Genomic DNA, 20,757 nt, shown 5'->3' with positions numbered 1-20,757 from the left:
AGCTAAATCTGTATATGGAAAATCTTTTTGTTTTTTATTTAGTCTGGGAAACTCCACCATCTCTAGAAAACATCAGCACAAGTCGGCCAGCGGACTCAACAGGGACTAGAAAACGAGTCTGTAGATCGTTACTAAGTTTGGACCTACTTTCTGGAGTAGTAAACTAGATTTCATTATCATCAGGTTACATCTGGATTCTACTGACGTCTACTGACGTAAGATTTATTTCAAATGTAAAGTGCATTATAAATAAAATCTATTGTTATTATTATAAGTGATGCTGACAGACTTCATGTGCCTTGGTCTTTAGCACATCTTACAGCTCTTTGTCTCTGTAGGACATAAAGTTCAGCTTTTTCAGAGGTCCTCACTTGGTGGTTGTAGCGTGATAGTCCACTGTTAGTATTATAGGATTGTGTGTGTGTGTGTGTGTGCATGGGCTCGGTCTCTCTGATGTTAGCGTGTAGCTGCTGATGAATAAATCATGTGGAAGGAATAAAAAGCTGCTCCTGACCTGAAACACGAAGCCTCTGACATGAACATGGCGTGTTGATCTGAGATTGTTTTCTTCAGATGGAGTTTAGGACTCTTTCAGAAATTAAAAAAACAAACAAAAACCTAGCTCCAAAATTAATTTCAGAATTTTGAGTTCTCACATTGAATTCACAGTTTTCTTTATAAGTCTGTTTTCATGAATTTCTCCTATTTTTCTCCAAACTCTCCATGGATCAGTACACACTGTGAAAACACAAGCAGTACAATCATAAGAAAGCAGTAAAAAAGACAGAAATATAAACAGTAAGCGTTAAAAATGAAATAAAAGAAGATATAAGTAGACAGAAAACAGGCACAGTTCATCATTCACTGATGTTGAGTGTTGACAGTAAACAGTGAAAATCCAAAAATCAAAAAATAAAAAATAACTAATATTGTAAATGCAACTGGCTCCAAATATCAGTTATTGGTCTCATTAATTGCTAATAATAATATCGGCCCTGAAGAAACGATATCGATAAGCTTCTTTACTTTCACTGATAAAATGTGAAATCTGTTTGTTTAAACATTTTTAACGACAGTTTGAGGATCTCTTGACTAAATTCATAAAACCAATAAAAGACGTCCCGCTGCCTCTGTTTGCTTTGACCTCAGTCTGCATGACGTTCAGTCCGTATTGATCACCGATCATCTCCTCTGTTATCAATGATTTTGTGTTTTACTTTCATCTCTTTACGTTTCAGTGTTTTGTTTTTTTTTGTTTTTCTTACAGTTCCTTTGGACTTATGATTTTGACGTGCATGCCTCCCGTTTCTCCATCATCTCCATGGTTACCCAGGGATGTGAGTGGTTTCAATAGCGACAGACGGGTCACACAGCTGCACCGCCAGCCGACCGCTCAAGTCTAACCCGAAACAAACATGTTAGTTACCTTCACCAATTAACCCTTTAAAACATGGACTGAAATCACTTTTCTTGCTGCTTTCAGACACCTTTTACAGTATTTAACCCTTTGAACTCTGAGCAAATTCATGTGATTTTTTCCCCCTGAAGAGCACAGGAAAAAGACAATGATCAACATGTTAAGAAATGTTCCACAAATTGCAAAAAAATGATTTAGATTAAATTATTATTTTCAGAAAGCTAGGGAAAACATTTAGGGGGAAAAATATAAATTATAATTATATTTAATTATAATTTTCAGAATTATATTTTAAAAATGATGTCACAGAGTTATGATAGATTTTCCAAGCACTTTATTTCCTTGTTTCTTTTTTAATTTTTATTTTATTTTTATTATTAAAACAAATTTTCATGTAATTTTTTTGTACTTTCTTGTACTCTTAAATTCTTACTAATTTTTTTGTTAATTTCCTCTTTCTTTGCTAATTGCCTTTCCTCAAGTTTTTGAAAGAAATCAAGGAAATCTGTTCAGGTTTCAAAGGGTTAAAATGCTGATGATATTAGATGAACTCGTTCGTCAGTGCTGCAGCAACAAAACACAGACAATGTTTTCTCTCCACAAGTATTTAACCCTTTGAACCCTCAGCATATTGGTGCAGTTTCTTTCCAAAACACAGAAAAAAGGTGATGAGCAACTTCACAAAAATGTTCCACAAATGACAAAGAATTAGTAGATTTAGAAAATTATTTTTAAAAAGCTCGGGAAAAATGTCAGTGGAAAAAAGTAAGGGAAAATATATTTTTGAGATTTATTATAGATAAATATTTAAAAGTATGTCCCAGAATTATTATGTTTTAAAACATTTTTGGGGTCATTTCCTTGTTTGTTTGTTTGTTTTTCCTCTCATTTTCTTTTTTGTTTAAAACTAATTTTCAGGAATTTTCTTGTATTTTTTCCTTATTTTTGGCTATTTTTAGGGTTATTTCTTCTTTCATTGGTCATTGCCTTCTTCACATGATTTTGAAAGAAATCAAGACCATTTTTTCAGGTTACGAAGCGTGTGGGCTTTTGACCTCGAGGATTAAAAAGTGCCAGATTCATGATGTTCAAAAATTATATTTACAGAAGTTTTATGAGGAAGAGAAAAACTCTGCAGCTCTAAATAAAACTCACCCGTCTGAGGATCGGTCAATAACGTCATGACTCAGCGGTGGAGGAACATTTCACACACACAGTTAATCCATACATCCACTTCCAGTCGTCATGGAAACCCAGACATCCTGCTCGCCCTCAGACATGAACGCCGTCACCGTGAGACGCTGCGATGTTTGCGGGCGGCTGAGCGGATGCAGTGTGACCCTCTGCTGATGTTTCCGTTTGTCTCATTATTTGGTTGTTTTGTCACTTTGGTTGAATTTACTCTGTTTCCATCAGAAACATCAGATTCAGCCGTCTGCTCTGCGCCTGCAGCGGCCGCACGCAGACCACCTCGCGTTTCCACGCTTAAAGTCCAAATATCTGAGGTGTAATAACGCCCAAATTTTCTGACTGAAGCAACATGCTTTGTTTTTATTCTCATGATTCACAGAGCCGGTTTAAACTGGCTGATTTTATTTTATTTCATTTTTACTTTGGCGTGCACAAAACCACATATACCAAGAGTGGACACGTGTCCTAAAACAAACGTCCTAAAATCCTAGAAACGTCCCAGAATAACATAAGACACCGCAGAGACTTTTTTTCTAAATAATATTTGTGTTTTTGTTAGTTTGTATTTTTTTTTTGTTTTACAAGATCAATAATTAAAGTTGTGATAAATATTAGTGACAGCAGACATGAAGCGATTCCAGCCAGAGAGGAAAACTGACAGCTAAAATCTGTGATTTTTTATTTTTTATTTAATTTTAAAAATAATGATTTAGAAAAGCTGTCCGGCCGAACCAGCAGCTCGATGTCTCTGAGAAACGGATGTAAATTTGACCAAACGTCATTATCTTTTATTATGTTGGGATTGGTTTCAGCAGTTTGTGATTTGATAATCTGAGAGTCAGCAGTGATTGTTGATGACTAACTGTTGCTCGTGTCGTGTTCAGCCGAGGACGGTGGCGGGCTTCAGAGGGACGGTCCGCTACGCTTCAGTCAACGCTCACAAAAACAAGGTCAGTGAGACTCTTGTCCTCCGTCAGACATTCAGAGTTTTTATCTGTGAAACGGCCGACGGGACGAACCGAAGATTAAACCACCATCAACAAACATTTCCTGACGTGTTTCTGTCATGTTTCTCCAGGAAATGGGTCGCCATGACGACCTGTGGTCGTTGTTTTACATGTTGGTGGAGTTCGCCGTTGGGCAGTTACCGTGGAGAAAGATCAAAGATAAGGTCAGACTGGTTTCACACACACTCACACACACACACACACACACACACAGAGAGAGAGACCAGATATCACCATAGCATCATAAAACCAGCTGATACTCAACATTAAAGTAGCAGTGGTGGATCCACAACAGAGGTCCTAGCCAACACCCAAATGTCCCAAAAAATGACCAAAAATCTAAGAAATCTCTTTAAATCCAAAATGTGTCCTAAAACTCTAGCAGTGTCTTAAAATTCTAGAAATGTCCAAAATTCATAAATATGACCAAAAGTCCAAGAAATTTCATAAATTCCTCAAAATGTCCTTAAATCCTAAGAATTACCAAAAATCCAAAATATCTTCTACAATCCAAAAATTGTCCTAAAATCCTTAAAATGACCAAAAATAAAAGAAATCTCCTAAAATACAAGAAACATCCTCAAATCCTCAGAATGACCAAATTTATTAAAAACGCACTAAAATCTTGAAAAAACAACAAAAAATCCTAGAAATGCCTTAAAATCCTGGAAACATGTATGGGGCCCCTCTGCAAACGTGGCCCCTGTGCAGACGTGGCCCCTGTGCAGACGTGGCCCCTGTGCAGACGTGGCCCCTGTGCAGACGTGGCCCAGAGTGTCTCTTGTGTCATACGGATCGTTCTTAAGTGCAGCTGAAGGTGATTTCGATGTTTTTGGTGTTTCAGGAACAAGTGGGTCAGATCAAAGAGCGATACGACCATCGGATGCTGCTCAAACACATGCCGTCAGAGTTCAACATCTTCCTGGACCACGTCCTCGCCCTCGACTACTACACCAAACCAGACTACCAGGTACACACACACACACACACACACACACACACACACACACACACACACACACGAGTGTGTGACTCCTCCTGTTGTTGTTGTTGATTTTGTTGTTGTTGTTGTTGATTTTGTTGTTGTTGTTGTTGTTGTTGATTTTCTGTTGTTGTTGTTGTTGATTTTGTTGTTGTTGTTGTTGATTTTGTTGTTGTTGTTGTTGTTGATTTTCTGTTGTTGTTGTTGTTGATTTTGTTGTTGTTGTTGTTGTTGTTGTTGATTTTGTTGTTGTTGTTGTTGATTTTCTGTTGTTGTTGTTGATTTTCTGTTGTTGTTGTTGTTGTTGATTTTCTGTTGTTGTTGTTGTTGTTGTTGTTGATTTTCTGTTGTTGTTGTTGATTTTCTGTTGTTGTTGTTGTTGTTGTTGTTGTTGATTTTGTTGTTGTTGTTGTTGATTTTGTTGTTGTTGTTGTTGTTGTTGTTGTTGTTGTTGATTTTGTTGTTGTTGTTGTTGTTGTTGTTGTTGTTGTTGTTGATTTTGTTGTTGTTGTTGTTGTGGTGTTCCAGCTGCTGATGTCGGTGTTTGAGAACAGCATGAAGGAACGAATCATTACTGAGAACGAGCCTTTCGATTGGGAGAAGGGAGGAAGTGATGTCACGCTGTCGACCAGTGCCTCCACCCAACCACAGCACAACACCCGGCCCACCGCCGCCATGGTGGGGTAAGACCCGACCGCCCGCCGGAGGAGCGCCGCTCTGATGTTGTTGATTGTTTGTTGTTGTTGTTTGAGATCTGTCGTGTTCTCGGTCCGCAGAGCCATCGTGACGCCGGTTCCTGGAGATCTCCAGCGGGAGAACACAGACGACGTTCTGCAGGACGAACATCTCAGTGATCAGGAGAACGCCCCCCCGGCCCCGCCCAGCCGGCCCCCCGGCGAGACGGGCGTCCCCCACGGCGGGGAGACCGGAGAGAACTGGGAGGACACGGACTTCAACCGCAACAGACTCAGGATCAGTCTGAACAAGGTGGGAACCAAAACGTCACGCCTGACCTCAGATCACGCTCAAACATTTACTGACTGAAGTACAGGTTTGAGGTATTTGTACTTCACTGGAGTATTTCTTTTAAATGCTACTCTATATTTTAACCCCTCTAACAATGTTGTACTTTTTAATTTGCAGCTCTGTTTATTTACTGGTTTATTTATTTTGTTTGTTTGCTTTTATCGTGTTTCTGTCTTTAGTATAAAGCACTTTGTAACTTTTTATCCTTGAAAGGTGCTTTACAAAAAAACTTAACTTCCATACTTTATTTATTTAAAAATTGTTAATTAATTAATTTACTTATTTATCTTTCTGTCTGTTTATCTGTTTATTTTATTTATTGATTTTAGATTGCTTTTATTGTCTTCCTGTCTTTAGTATAAAGCCCTTCGTGACTCGTTACCTGTGACAGCTGCTTCATATAAACTCTTAAGTCCCGTGCTTTCTGTCTCAGGGGGCTCAGGAGGAAGAGGCGGGTCGGGGGGCGTGTCCAGTGTCGCCGGTTCGAGGCGGAGTCCCGGAGTCGCCGACAGGTCAGGGTCGGTCTCTACGGTACCGCCGAGTCAACAGCCCCGAATCTGACCGCCTGTCTGCCGCTGAGGGCCGAGCCGACGCCTACGGACAGAGGTGAAACATCAGGACACGTTCACACGTGAAACGCTCTCCGAGTTTTCGTGGTTTATGAAGCTAAAATCAGACGAGAGATCAGCTGACGAGTCAGAGCTGGTTTCAGAGAACTGATCAGTGGAGGCGAGGGGCGAGTTTAGGGTCGCTAACAGGCAGAAAGGTCGCAGCGGAGGAGCTTCCTGCTCCTCGTGCAGCTGTTCTTGATCTGATTCAGTTCAATTTTTTATTTTTTTTGAACGTGTGAAAATATAACACAAAAAAAAGACCCACAAAAAAACAAAGTAACAATTACAAACAATGAAAAACATAAAGCAAAAGCAATGGTCAAATAATGTTTCTCGTCCTGTTGACTTGTCCCACGGCGCTGAATGTAATGGTGTCTGTTTATGTCAAAACGCACAGCTCATGTGTGTCTGTTGGCTGTCGGCTGTAGTCTTTGGGATGTGTTCAGGTGATACTCTTTGGCCGAGAAGCCGTCAGCTTCGTCGCCGCTCGTTCTCCGATGGCAGTGCTGTGCGTCGGGACCTTTACAGTCGAGTCCTCATGTCTTTTTTTTTTCCAGGTCCAGGATGGACATACTCGGCTCTCCGTCTCGTCACGTCTACTCCTCCCAGCCGGCTCAGATGCTGTCCGTCGACCCCGGTTGCCGGGGCGACCGCCAGGCCAGCGGCCGTCAGGAAGTGTCGGTGGCATCCGTCGACCAGGAGGCGCACAGCAACGCCTTTATCCGCTCCGTCCCGCTGGCCGAGGAGGAAGACTTTGACAGCAAAGAGTGGGTGATCATCGACAAAGAGGCGGAGCTACGAGACTTCCAGCCGACCACGTCAGGAACCACTGACGAGGAGCCTGAGGAGCTCCGCCCTCTGGAGGAGCAGGAGGAGAGGAGGAGGCTCAGGGCTGCAGGTACGAGCCGCTGTTACACCTGAAAGTCTAGAGCAGGCATGTCAAACCGGTCCACAGGGGGGCCGGTGTGGCTGCAGGTTTTGTTTCCAACCAAGTAGCAGCACACCAGACTTGACTCATTTAATCAACTGATCTCTGTCTTCAGACAGTTGATTGGTCAAACTGTGTGCTAGGATGTTTCGGGGATATTAGGACGTCTCTAGGATTTAGAAAAGCCGCAGTCTTTGCCATGTGTTCAGGTGTTTGTTGCAAACTGCAAGTTTGAGGTTTAACGATTTGTGGTTGTGGAAACGACCCCTAAAGGGACGGAAAAATTCCCTTGAGTCAGCGCCACGGCCAGAAAGGAGCAGAGAGGGTCTGTGATTTTATATTTCATCATTTTGGAAAAAATACAATAAAAAACGGCCCATTAATTAACAGTGTTGATGCAGGAACAATTTTTTTTAAAGCATCACAGAGAAATTTAACTGCCGAGCACAGTCTGCAGATTGGATTGATTTTATTTTGTGTGTTTATTCGAGGCAGGGAGGGGCTGTGGGTCGAGAGGCGGCACGGGCAGCTGACTGGGCGAGGCATTGAGGCCAAAACTCTGGGTTTAGATACTTTTTGACAAAAAGGTCTGCGTGTCATCCTCTTACCCCCCTCCTTTCACGCTTCATCTGCCCTGTTCATTAACGGCTGAAAGCCCAAAAATAATTTGAAAATAAGAAAACAAAAGAAGTGCAACTACAAAAAGTACTTGATGTGAAATGTTGTCTGATCACCAGCAGCAGTGTGATAACTATATCTAATCAGTGTTTTAACTGTTGAATCAAGTATTATATGTAAGTATATTTATGTATAATAATAATGATAATAATATTTTTTTTTGTACGTACAAGAAATGCAGCCCAACATGCTTTGGAAGAAAAAAATTATATGCACCCAGTGCCTCCTATAAAAAGACATAGAAGACATAAACACATGATAAAACCTGCATGTAAAAATAATATAAGATCAGAAAACATAGACTGCATCGTCACATGGATAAAACCCACTTGAAAATACTAGTAAAAGTAAGAATAAACATGAAATTTGTATTTTATTGGCTGTAAATCCCTCTCACTGCATCAGTCTGAACCTTCAGTCTGTCGCTCTTTGTCCTCCTGCAGGGGAGCTGGTCGTCCGGCCAAAGACCCACACCAGGGAGAGCAGCCGAGGGATGCTAACGCTAACAGAGGAGGAGGCGTCAAGGAGGAGCGGCGGCAGCCCCGCCCAATCGCCCTGTCACTCGCTGCCATCAGGACGCCCACGCCGGAGAGAGTCGGAGCCCATTGGACCTCAGAGACCGGTAAGAGACCCAGCCAGCCAATCAGAGGAGAGCTGAGCTCTCTGATGTTGGCGGACAGATGAGGAGGTGGACGGCTTCAGAACGGCTTCATTGCTCCGATGATGGTTACACCAAACGCTGTCAGGAGGAGGCGCTTTGTGGCGGCCGCTCCACCTCATTCATCTGTCGGTCAACATGAAGCTTAAAGGACAAATCCAGCCTGAACGCAGCTTCAGCTCATTTTCTGACAGTTATCAACAAGGAAAGCCTGATCCAGCCCTAACTACAAGCTTTATCAAAGAGGAAAGCCTGAGCCAGCCATAACTATAAGCTTTATAAAACTAGTGAAGTCTGAACCAGCCCTAACTATAAGCTTTATAAAATAGTGAAGTCTGAGCCAGCCCTAACTATAAGCTTTATAAAATAGTGAAGTCTGAGCCAGCCCTAACTATAAGCTTTATCAAAAAGGAAAGCCTGAGCCAGCCCTAACTATAAGCTTTATAAAAGAGTAAATCCACAGCCAGGCCTAACTATAAGCTTTATAAAATAGTGAAGTCTGAGCCAGCCCTGACTGTAAGCTTTATCATTGAGGACAGCTTGAGCCAGCCCATACTATGAGCTATGAACAGCCTCTCCTCCCCGTTGGTCCTCGGTACACACTGTGTCTTCGGTTTTTGTGATGAGCATGCCATGTGATCTCGTGCTGGATTTGTCCTTTGAATGTGTCACAGTGATGAACGTCTGTCACATGCAGTCGTGTTCGACCGGCAGCAGCCCGACAGATTCACTGACGCTCAGCAGGGAGGCGAGGTGATCGCACAGCAGCGATGTCTGCAGCCTTCAGGCTGCTTCATGTTCAAAACTTAAAATATTTCACATCCAGAGACTCTCTGCAACAGTTAAAGTTCCCATAAAATCAGAATATACGTTTACTTTTTTTCTCAGATATGTCTTATAATGGTCGCCATCTACACTCCATTCGATGACAAACTGTTGGTTTGTGGGTTTTCTTACACTCCTAAGATCCAAACTTTCGTTGTTGTTGTTTTTCTTGTTATGCATTTTAAATTCTCAGAGCTCTTTAAGATTCGTAGAACTCAAAAAGTACAAAACGAATAAAAAAAAGTCACCTGCAGTTACCTCTGATCACCATCAAAGCAGCCAAAGAGAACAAAACAGTGATCTTGGAGATTTTAACTTAAACACGCAATAACGTTTCATGTTGTTTGTGTAACCCTTGAGCATATAGTCGAGATTTCTTTCAAAAACACGGGAAGAAGGCAATGAGAAACTTAAGAAGAAATGACAAAAAAAATTTGTAGGAGAAAAATAAAACTACTCGAAAATTTGCACAAAAAAAAAACCCAAACAAAAAAATGAAAGTAAAAACACAGGGACAAAAAAAGCAGTCTAAAAAATCTGAATAATTCTGTAAAAATAATTTCAAATATATAGTTTTGATAATTATGAATATAGTTCTCTGAAAATGTGTCTGTAGATTTTTTTAAAAAAAAAGGTTTTTTTCAAAATTGACACAGTCTGTACGATTTGCAGGACATGCCTTACCAAGTCGCTCTTTTTTTATGTTTTTGAAAGAAATCGCACTAATGAGCTTAAAGTTTGTGAAAAGTGTCTGACAGCAGCACGAGAAAATGATGTGGCTCCAGGCTTCAAAGGGTTAAACACAAACACAAATGCTTGAAACAAACGAGATGAGTGATGTTCATCAGTGTTTCCTTTGAGCGGAGCCACGCTAGCCGTTTCCATTTGTTTCCAGTCTTTATGCTAAGCTAAGCTAACCGGCTGCAGCTTCATCAGAGGGATCATGTGACTCTCAGAGAGGAGGAGACGATTTTAACTTTAGAGACCAGTGAGTCTGCTGCTGAGCATCAGGTCTGTGCTCAGGTCTCGAGTCTCGTCTCTGACGGCGCTGACGGTCTGATTCTTCGTCGACTGCCTGTGACACAAAAATCAGCTGAAATCGTTTCCATCTCTCTGCTTCGGATTGTTGTTTTATTGTGAAGAAGTGAATGGTTTTATTGTGAAGGAGTGAATGATTTTATTGTGAAAGAGTGAATGTGAAGCAGCAGCTGCTGTCATGTTTTTGTCGGAGATGTTTTCAACTTATTCTGCTGAGTGATCACATGTTTTGTGATGCTACACACACACACTCACACACGTGCACACACACTCACACACACACATGCATGCACGCACACACACACGTGTGCACACACACACACACTGAGTTTCGGTGCGTGTGCTCAGGTCTGGTGGATGTGTGGATATTTAAATGCAGTCCAGTGTTTCAGGAGTTGCTCTGCTCAGGGAAAGTGTGGGTGTGTTTGTCGGCGGTGACGGACAGACGGGTGCAGAGAGTCCGTCCTTCGTGCAGGAGACAGTTTGTGCCCTGAAATCAGTGTCCATCTTTTGACTTTATTTTATTTTCTCAAACCTCAGCTGTGGTGCAGCAGCCGGCTGCTCACATTGTAGAGAACTTAAAAAACGCTTGATTTTGTCTTTGAATGTTGTCTTTGAGCGTGATCTGGGGTTTTGCATAAATGTGAAGTATTATAGTTTAGATTTTGTGAAGATGAACGTTTGTTAAATAATCAGACCCTCGGGAGTTTCATGGCAGCTTTTCAAAAGAAAAGTCTGACGCAGATTCCAGTCTTTATAGGGTTTTTGTTGTTGTTGTTTTTGCAGTAAAATTTCAGGAGGCAGGTGATAACTGCAAAAATAGCTCTGATGCTGTCACAGATTTAGAGCATTTAAGTTTTATTATGAACATTTAATGAAATCTAATTTAATGCAGCATATTGATCCGTGCAGCCTCTCTCTCTCTCTATCTGTCTCTGTTGGCTTGGTGTAGAACTTTTTTTTTGTTGCAATTTTTAATTGCCCCCTTAATATTATTACAAAAATAAAAAAGAAATTCTAAAAATATTGGGGGTTGAACACCGATTATGAGATAACCGATATTTGGAACCAATATGCATTTAAAATAGAAATGAAAATATTTCTGTCAATATTTAGAATTTGGAATATAACAAACTCCAACACAAAACTTTGTTTAAATGCTTTTAGCAAATGCTCAATCAAAACTGAAATGTTCAACATCATATTCAGCAAGTAAATAAATTAAAGATAATAATAATAATAAAAATAAATAAAAATAGTTCCCCCTGAGGTTTTACAAAGTAAAAGTTCTTCCATGCTGACATTTTCTTTGCACTTTTTAATTAATTAATTTAATCTGCAGTCATTAAAATAAAATGCTAAAACTTTAAATGAGAAACAGGGAATTATGTCTTTTAAAGAGGGCTCCCTTTATTTAAAATAAAACACACACACACCTGGACTCACAATGACAACATGATGCCATTAAGAATGAAACATATGTGTGTCTAATAGCAGCAGAAAGTAAAAAATGAACGTTTAAGGGCTGAATAAGTGGGTTTTGTTTTCAGGTGTAACCAGAGGCTCTAAAGTGCTGAAAGATAAAACTTTGTTTTTTATGTGTTTTGCTTAAAAGAGAAAAAAAAACATCAGAGTCTCAGTAAATTAAATATTAGAGTACTGAAAATAAATGGAATAAAATAAACTGATGATATCGAAATCTTTGCCTAAACTTTGAACAAAAAAATATCTGAAATCGTAAAAACGAAACAGTAAAATGTCTGTGAAACAAAGGAAACAGCAGCCGTGAGAGCTTTATTATGAAGGACCAAACCTGACTCATTCAGGAAGTTCCTGCAGCCACGACATGAACGGACAGCGGAGATCGAACAGCTATAAGACGTGTTCGCCGCGTACGTTTCCAGCTCGATCTCACGCTCCGTTCAGCGCCGCTGGGTTCACATTCGGCATCAGACAGACGCAAAAAAACCATTTCACTACATCTGATCTGTGTGTGAGTGTTTGTGTTTTTCCTGTGAAATTCTGTCCTGGTGGTGGCGCCGGAGGAAAGGTCAGAGGTCACCACATCATCCAGAAATTGGTTTGGAAGAAGGCAAAAAGTAACAAAAGAAGAAATGATCCAAAAATTAGCAACAGAAAAAGGAAATGATCTGGAAACAGAAACATTTTTTAAACTCATTTTCTAAATGTTTTAATTTCTAAAAGTTTGTGGCTCATTTCTGACGAAGTTGCTCCGTGCCTTTCTGTCCCGTCTTTTTGAAACAAATCACAGCAGTGTTTTTTTTCTTTGTTTTTGGTTGAAATATTTGTGAAAGGTGTCTGAACGCAGCACGACAAAAGCGATGTGGCTCCTGGGTTCAAAGGGTTAATCTGGGGAGTCTGAACATGTGCAGCTGCTGGAAAAACGAATGTGGAGTCGTAGAGTTTCACATTTGTCTGAGGTCTGATTTCCCTCAGGGTTTTAATCTTTGTGGTGATTTGTTGATTTCTTTAAAATCCATTTCTGCTTTTTTTCAGTTCATGTATGTGAGCATTCGATTTTTTCATGCACTCATTGATTTATTTAGTCAGGTTTGATCCTCCATACTTGCTGCTGTTTGTGACGTCGTCACTGATATTTTCATCCTGAAGGCCGCAGCGTGTAGCCACATGTTAGCGAGCTGCGCTTTACGTCGCCGCGTCTCGGAGCGAGCTCCCCCGCCGCCAACCATCGAGGACTCGCCATCTCTTTTTTACTCCTCTCCAATCTCCCTCCCCTCCCCTCCCTCCCCCACCTCCACATAACTACTGATGCCTTTGCCCCCCCAACCTATCGCTTTAAACGTACACAGTATGTCGAGTTTGACTCACCCGAGGAGACAGAGAACAGAGCGAGGGTGCCAGTGGGACAACACGAGAAGAAATAAAGTGATGTTTCGGGGTAAGCACAGTTTAGGAATAGTCCTTTACCTCTGTTCTCTCACTCACTTTCTGTTCCTCCTCCTCCTTCTGTTCACACATGCCTCCTCCTCCTCCTCCTCCTCCTCCTCCTCCGTCGTGTGTCTGTGTTTCGTGTGCCTGAAGACTCCATCTCTCTTTTGTGTTCCCCGTTTTTTCTTTTCTGCATCTCCTTCAGACCCTCCGAGCTGTGCCGGCTGTGGTAGATAGACAGTATGTGCAGTGTTTCGTGCTGGTGTGTCCTTTAAACTGCTTCTGTGGGCTCAAATATCTCAGCAGCTAGAGGGGAACCTACCTGAGCCTCCCGCACAGCTAACAGTCTGTTAACTCTTTCATAGCCGCTAACTAGTGCCTGATAGTCAGACAGATGTACGCCGACGCTCCCTTGGCTCCTCGAAGCTCCTCCAGCCTCCGGCCAATCAGCTGCGGGCTTTAGATGTGTGAGAGCACCAATCGGCTCTCTCCTGTCTAACGCCTGCCGGAGGAGGCGGAGGAGACGAGGTCAGGAGGTCAGAATGTTGGGACGTAGCCGTAGGACGTCAAATATATAAAATGCATGTGCTTTTTTATGGCGAGCGGCTCATTAACCTCCGTCCCTCTCTCTGATTGGTCTGTCCGCAGCTGGACGAGGAGCGACACCAACCGCGGCCCAATCAGCTGAGGAGGCTGGCCTCCTACGTCTTCTCCTCCTCCACCCTGGAGACGGAGCAGTATCCTCACGGAGGAGGCAGCTTCATCCAGAGGAGCCGCTCCGCCGAGAGCAGCCCCGCCCACGTCAACGCCGCCAACGCCTCCGTCCGGCGGCGGCACGCCGGCACGCTGCCGACCCCCGGCAGCCCGCGGAGCAGACACTCGGTGCTCAACGTGTCGAGGACGCAGCTGCAGCAGATGTTAGCCAAGCTCATGAACAAGAACAGCAGCTGAGGGACGCACGCACACGCACATGCACACGCACACGCACACACACACACGAAGCATACTGATACATGACACACACACACATAAACATGGACAAACATGTCACACACATGCTGTGTATGCAGAGCCTGTCAAACCTGAGACCCCCTGCTGGTCCCACATAAACTCTAAAGACACACAGTCTCATTATAATAACTATTATTACTGTTATTATTATTATTTTATCACGGATTAACCCTTTAATAAAAGACCTCCTGTTAACAGCTGCAGGAGATGAATGTTTGCATGATGATTCTGTTCAAACCCAAAATAAAAACCAAAACAGTTCAAATATTTAGTCTTTTTGCAGCCGAGAGCTGAAGCTTCTGTCATCACGTCACGACTTTACGTCACGTTATCATACAAGCCGTGCACACCCAGTGTTTGACAAAGCTATGTCCTAATTTATATCTATATATATTTGTATATAAGTATCAAAGTAAAATAAAAACCATATCAGAGAGAACGTTTAATCACGATGTTCACTCGTAACGATGTCACTGCGCTACATTACAGTGCAAAAACGCACGATGGCGCCACACGAATAAATAATAAATCCCTCACGACGGCTTTTTCTTCTGCTTATAAAAATGAACAAATCTCAAAAACTAAATAATGTGCAGACGTCGAATAAGTTCTGGAGGGTTAAGAAATATTAATTTCATGTTTCTAAAATTAAAAATCATTTGGATCAAAGATTTATTTATTAATTAATTACTTTTTCTTATTTACTTTTATTTATTTGGTCAAATCTGATTCAATTTATTTTATTTTAACACTTTTATCAGTAATTATGGTTTGTTGACTTAAATAACCGTTTAGTTTAGGTTGTGCAAATTTTAGGGATATGAAGCATTTGAAGACACTCCAAGAAAAAACATCACAAAAAGGAAGTTTAAAGGGTTAATCTGTCAAATTTCTTCAATACATCCTCAATTAAATGTTACGAATGCTCGTCACAAAAGTGACTTCGTTTAGCTGAAGTTCCACGAAATCTTAAAATCATTCTTTAAAAGCTGCGAGGACAACAACAAACGGTTTGACGCCCCCTGCAGGCTCTACACACACACACACACACACACACACACACACACACACACACACACACACACACTCTGAACACTGAGAGCCAGATGTAAACAACACAACAAGCCATACGCCGCAGCACCGCTGTGAACATTCACACATTCACACTCACGTAGCTCTGCAGCGACTCTCTGAGAGGAGGACGAGGAGGAGCAGAGGAGGAGGAGGAGAAGAGGAGGAGGAGGAGAAGAGGAGGAGGAGGAGAAGAGGAGGAGGAGGAGCAGAGGAGGAGGAGCAGAAGAGGAGGAGGAGGAGCAGAGGAGGAGGAGCAGGAGAGGAGGAGGAGGAGGAGCAACGTGCTGAAGACGGGAAATATTTTCCATGCAATAAACTCTGAGGAGTCTCTCTGCGAAGCTGAAGTTGCACACGCCGCAGACCCGGCAAACCGGAGGAGACGACGAGAAACTGAATATTTCCTTCGTGTTTCCATGGAAACGAGGAAACTGAGCGAGGCTGCCAACAGACTGTTAAAGCTTTACAGGATTTCTGCTTTTATCGATTAATTTTCTGCTTGAGATGAAGGAGCGATCGTCGAGGAATGCAGGTCGTCCCGGCGATCAAGTTTTTGCACCGAGACTTTGGAGTCGGCGTTTTCCGCTCTGATCACCCCGCCCACTGAGCAATACACGATACACGATACATCGCCGCCGCTTCGCCACGCGTCCTCACCGACACTAAACCCGTGACCCAAACGTCCATTAAATGTTGTGTGTGGAGACAGGATTGTGAGTTTTCTCCGTGAAAAAGGTTTTTCTGAATAACCACAAAAACTGTTGCTGCGCCGAGCGAAAGTACGGTGGCCCCAAAGTGCAAATATTTCACACTTTAAAAAAAAATGCAAAAAAAAAGAAAAAGCAGCAATGTTTTAGAAAAAGACATGATGGCATTTCATAAACAAACATTTCATGAAACAAATTCACAACTCTTCAGTGTGACAAAATAACAAAACAAAACGTCATCACAACATTTTATAGAAATGTTTCACAAATAATTAAAAAAAACAAATTGACAGAATAAACGACACAACAAATAAACACAGCAAATATTTTTGCAAAACAAAATAACACAACCTGTAAATCACAAAAAAGAAAACGTGACAGTCGCTCACTAATCTTTTGCTGAATGTAGCGTTTTTTATTTTATTTCACTGATTTCTTTTTTTTTTTTAGAATATTTCTTTGATGAAACGTGTTTTAGTGTTGAAGCCCGACAGAACTTTTTTTGTTTTACTGAAATGTTTGTGATTGGTTGAGCGCTCAGACGGAGGCGGAGCTCTGAGCGTGTGTGATGGGTCGAGCAGTGAAACGTGATGCAGAGCATCATGGGAAAGGAGGCGTGACGCAGTATGATAGGCTGTGATTGGTGCAGAACAGAGTGAGACGGTTGTATATTTTTGTGATTGTTGCTCGTCTCGTTCGATCAGCTGTGGTGACGGACGATGAATTTATCTGGAGATTATGACGTCATTTTCTCTTTATTTTATTTTGAAATAACAAATAGTCTGTGGCTTAAATAGATTTCAACATCAGCTGATGTTCACGAGATTCATTTCAGGCGATTTTGTTCCTCAGAGGATGAATCTGACCGATGATCCTCGAGCGCCACCATCAGGTTGATATTTGTGGTTTTGAATTTAAAATTCAATTCCATTAAGTGTTTATTTTCGGCGTCTGTGCATCTTTTGCACCAGTTACGTTACTGATTTACTCTAGCTGGCTTTTAAAAAGTTGGGTCTTTTTTTCCTTTAAAAGTTTTTGGGTGTTTTTCTTTTTTTTTTGCAACTTTTTTAAAGAAAAAAAAGTGTCCGTTTTTTTTTCTTTGAAAATGTCTTTTGTGCTTTTAAAAGATTAAAATTTGGGGAATTTTTTCCTTTAAATTTTTTTTGCAATCAAAAAAAAAAAAAAAAAATTGGTGTTTTTTTTCCTTTAATAATGTTTGGTGATTTCTAAAGAAAACGTGACTTTAAACCTGCAGCATGTTTTCTTTAAGAATGGCTGAAATGACCATTTATCAGCCAGAAACTGTAACAAAACAAGTTATCATTGGATTTTCACATTTCGGTCCTTGAACACATCGTGTGTCATTATTATTGGTGTGAAACACCGTTATGTCAAACTGTCATTGTACGGGAACAAACAACACAATCAAGCTGCACAGCTCGAGCGGACCTCAATAAATTCTGAATAAAAGACTAAAATTTAAAGTAAAAGGTAAAAAGCCACCAAGTCAAAAAACCCTTCAAACACAAACGTAACTTCACACGTGAAAAGTTACACAAAAAAAACGAGATCATGAGGCGATAATCTCCAGATAACGAGCTCAGAGACAGAGAGCGCGGCCGCTCACAGCTGCAGGACGTTTCGTTCGACGAGTCGTCTCTGCGGCTTCGTTTGGATGTTTGATGTGAATCCGAATCTTCCCGAGGACACCGCTCCCTTCGGGAGGCGGGGTCAGAGTTCAGGGGGGTTTGATGCTCGACCAGAGAAAGTCTCCACGGCGCGCTGAGCGGCTTTAGGCCTCTGAGGCGTTCACGTGTTTGTCGTCTCTCCGTCGGGCTTCCTCCTCCATCGCTCTTTACTTTTCTGATCTCACTGTTGCACTTTATCGCCGAGCGGAGCGTTCAGGCCGCGGCTCTCACGCATGGATGCAAAACGTTGATGCAATAAGTAAACGTTTATGGAAAAAAGGACGTTCTGGTGGTTTTCTGATCAGTTTGTAAATTGATTTTTTTTCTTCGGAGCGTTTTTTGGTTTCAGGGCGTCTCAGTGACAGAAACTCTTCATCTCGTTACACTTTGGTTTCATCATTTCAAAGTGACAGTAAATACTCCGGCTCGCCTGTTGTGTCGGCTTTTAGGAGCAGAGAGAAGTTGGTGGCAGCGTCTATATCGCTCACCATTTTCCAGGACTTTTCCAGGATTTTTCCAGGACTTTGGGGCAAATTTTAAAGACCATACATCCTCTGAAACGGTCATCCATACTTCTTATTGGTTCTTTTTCATGACTATATAATAGCTTTTTAAATATATATTATATACAAATATATATAAACTCAGAGCAGGATTAGAGCTGAATATTTAAATATAAGTTAGGGACTGTTTGTTATTGTTCGTGAGGGGGGAGGGGTGCAAAAAGGGGGAGACATTTCGCAAAAAAAAGTTAAGCATTTTGACTTTAATGGGGGGAGCATACGACCTGAAAAGGCTGGATTTATTTTACTGCCCCCCCCCCAAAATTAAATTAAATTAATTTCATTTATTATTTTTTTTCCTAAGAATATTTTATGATTTTTCAAGAAAAAAAATCAAAATTTTTTGGTGGTTCTTAAAGAAAACTGGCCTTTTTTTCACGTTTTTTGTTTTGGCTCCTGTTGTCTTGAGTGAGTTGTTTGTTGGAAAGTCGCTCTTTGCTAAAAACCTGCTCGTGTGGACGAACACTCGCCAGTTTTTCTTTCAAAGAGTCAGTTCAGAAGTTTAAAAGACTCCGACATGAACTGATATTGATATACTGACACAAACATTCGATATATTGGTTTTATTCAGCGTCTGCAAACAGAGTTCCTCACCAACGTTTGAGAGGATTTATCACATTTAGGGCTCATTTATTCTCCCTTTACGTACGATAATGGATCTGTGTGTCTTTATGTTGCCATGGATACAGCCGACAGACGGCACATCAAACGAGCAAACGAGGCAGCGGAGCGGGAAGTCGTTTTAATGGACCTTTTAATATCAGCAGAGCAGTCGAGGTCACATCCCGACGTGTCCCTGATTTATTCTCTTCTGCTGCTTTTTAAACGTCTTCGTCTTCTTTTGTCTGTCCCGCTCAGTTTTGTCCGTATCTGTAAACGTTGAGAAAACGTTCACAAATACAGTCAAAACGATCGTTAAAAAAAACGTTTCAGATGGTTCAACTGGTCGAGCTGCTGCTTTGAACCTGCTTTTACTGTGTTTTTGCGTCATTTTTGATGGTTTGACTGGTCAAACCGGTCAGTCACTGTCACTGCAGCTGCTTTATCTGATGAACTTCCACTTAAACCCAAACTAAACCAAAGTCCTCGAGTCCACGAGTCACGGAAGTATGAAAAGCAAATGGCATAACCAGCTTATGCTGGCACTGGTTTTAGCTGGTTTGAGTTGGTCTTTGGTGGTCTTTGATGGTCTCTGATGGTCTCTGGTGGTCTTTGGTGGTCTCTGATGGTCTCTGATGGTCGTGACTCAGTTCTTGCTGGTCTCTGGTGGGCTTTGGTGGTCTCTGATGGTCTCTGATGGTCGTGACTCAGTTCTTGCTGGTCTCTGGTGGGCTTTGATGGTCTTTGAGGGTCTCTGATGGTCTCTGGTGGTCTTTGGTGGTCTCTGATGGTCTTTGGTGGTCTCTGGTGGTCTTTGATGGTGTCTGGTGTAAACAGAAGACGTCACTGATTTATGTCCTTTGCTTTTCAAACTTTCTTCCTCGTGACTCTGTTATTTCTCCAGACTCAATGACTTTTAATTTGGTTTCAGTTTTACAGGAAGTTCAACAGATAAACCAGCTGTCTCGACCATCACGTGCTGGTACGAGCAGCTAAACCACCGAAACTGATCCATAAACAGACCTCAAACTGGTCAAAACAAGCTGGTCAACCAGTTTAACCTTCTGAATCTGATCAGCAGGCAGAAGGCTCCGCCCATCTGAGTGTCTAACGCTGAGCCGAAATCAGCCCTGCGAGTCATCACACGTCTGCTGACGATCTTAACAAAACTCTTTTATTTTGACATCACACGTCTGCTGACGATCTTAACAAAACTCTTTTATTTTGACATCACACGTCTGCTGAAGATCTTAACAAAACTCTTATTTTGACAAAACGTCTGCTGAAGCTCTTATCAAAACTCTTTTATTTTGACATCACTCATCTACTGAAGATCTTATCAAAACTCTTTTATTTTGACATCACACGTCTGCTGAAGATCTTATCAAAACTCTTTTATTTAGACATCACATGTATGCTGAAGATCTTATCAAAACTTTTATTTTGACATCACCCGTCTGCTGAAGATCTTATCAGAACTCTTTTATTTTCAACATTTTTGCTGTTAAATGTCTCCTGTGTGTCCACATCGATTTTAATAATAATTTAAATATTTGGTGCTCGTTCATCCTGAGGCTTCAGTCGAAGACGTACAAACACGTGTGAGGTGTTTTTCTTTGGTGTTTCAGTGTGACGTCAGAAGCAGTGAGGTTAAAGATTCGCCCGCTGACGTCATGACGTCTCGGTGCTCTGTGCTCCGCCGTGGGTTGGGATGATGTCACGTGTCCTGAGCAGATGTTTGGGTGGACGGCGGCTCTGAGGGGTGGACCGGTAGTTTTCTTCGTGTGTTTAAGGGCTACATTAAGTAAATATGCACCACCTGCTGTCTCATTGAGCCGGAGGCGTT

The 20,757-nt window shown here is 41.6% G+C and overlaps 1 protein-coding gene across 6 annotated transcripts in view; it reads left to right on the top strand.

Annotated features, from left to right (window-relative positions):
- Positions 1 to 20,757, top strand: part of ttbk1a (tau tubulin kinase 1a) — a 52,390-nt gene that overhangs the window by 19,917 nt on the left and 11,716 nt on the right. For 4 of the 6 annotated variants that reach the window (XM_088075145.1, XM_088075143.1, XM_088075144.1 and 1 more), the window contains 8 exons: positions 3,493 to 3,558; positions 3,687 to 3,779; positions 4,460 to 4,585; positions 5,126 to 5,280; positions 5,374 to 5,584; positions 6,057 to 6,229; positions 6,792 to 7,132; positions 8,284 to 8,462. In XM_088075145.1, the coding sequence (XP_087931271.1) occupies positions 3,493 to 3,558; positions 3,687 to 3,779; positions 4,460 to 4,585; positions 5,126 to 5,280; positions 5,374 to 5,584; positions 6,057 to 6,229; positions 6,792 to 7,132; positions 8,284 to 8,462 (1,344 nt within the window). Of the gene's footprint in view, positions 1 to 1,247; positions 1,418 to 3,492; positions 3,559 to 3,686; positions 3,780 to 4,459; positions 4,586 to 5,125; positions 5,281 to 5,373; positions 5,585 to 6,056; positions 6,230 to 6,791; positions 7,133 to 8,283; positions 8,463 to 20,757 lie in introns of those variants that run through there. The other 2 variants (XM_088075146.1, XM_088075147.1) reach the window with 2 other exon arrangements.

Source organism: Plectropomus leopardus, chromosome 3, assembly GCF_026936395.1.
Source record: "Plectropomus leopardus strain MGB_pleo_1.0 chromosome 3, ASM2693639v1, whole genome shotgun sequence".
NCBI lineage: Eukaryota > Metazoa > Chordata > Actinopteri > Perciformes > Serranidae > Plectropomus > Plectropomus leopardus.
Note: the sequence above shows the minus strand (reverse complement) of the source record. Positions and strands in the feature narration are given on the sequence as shown.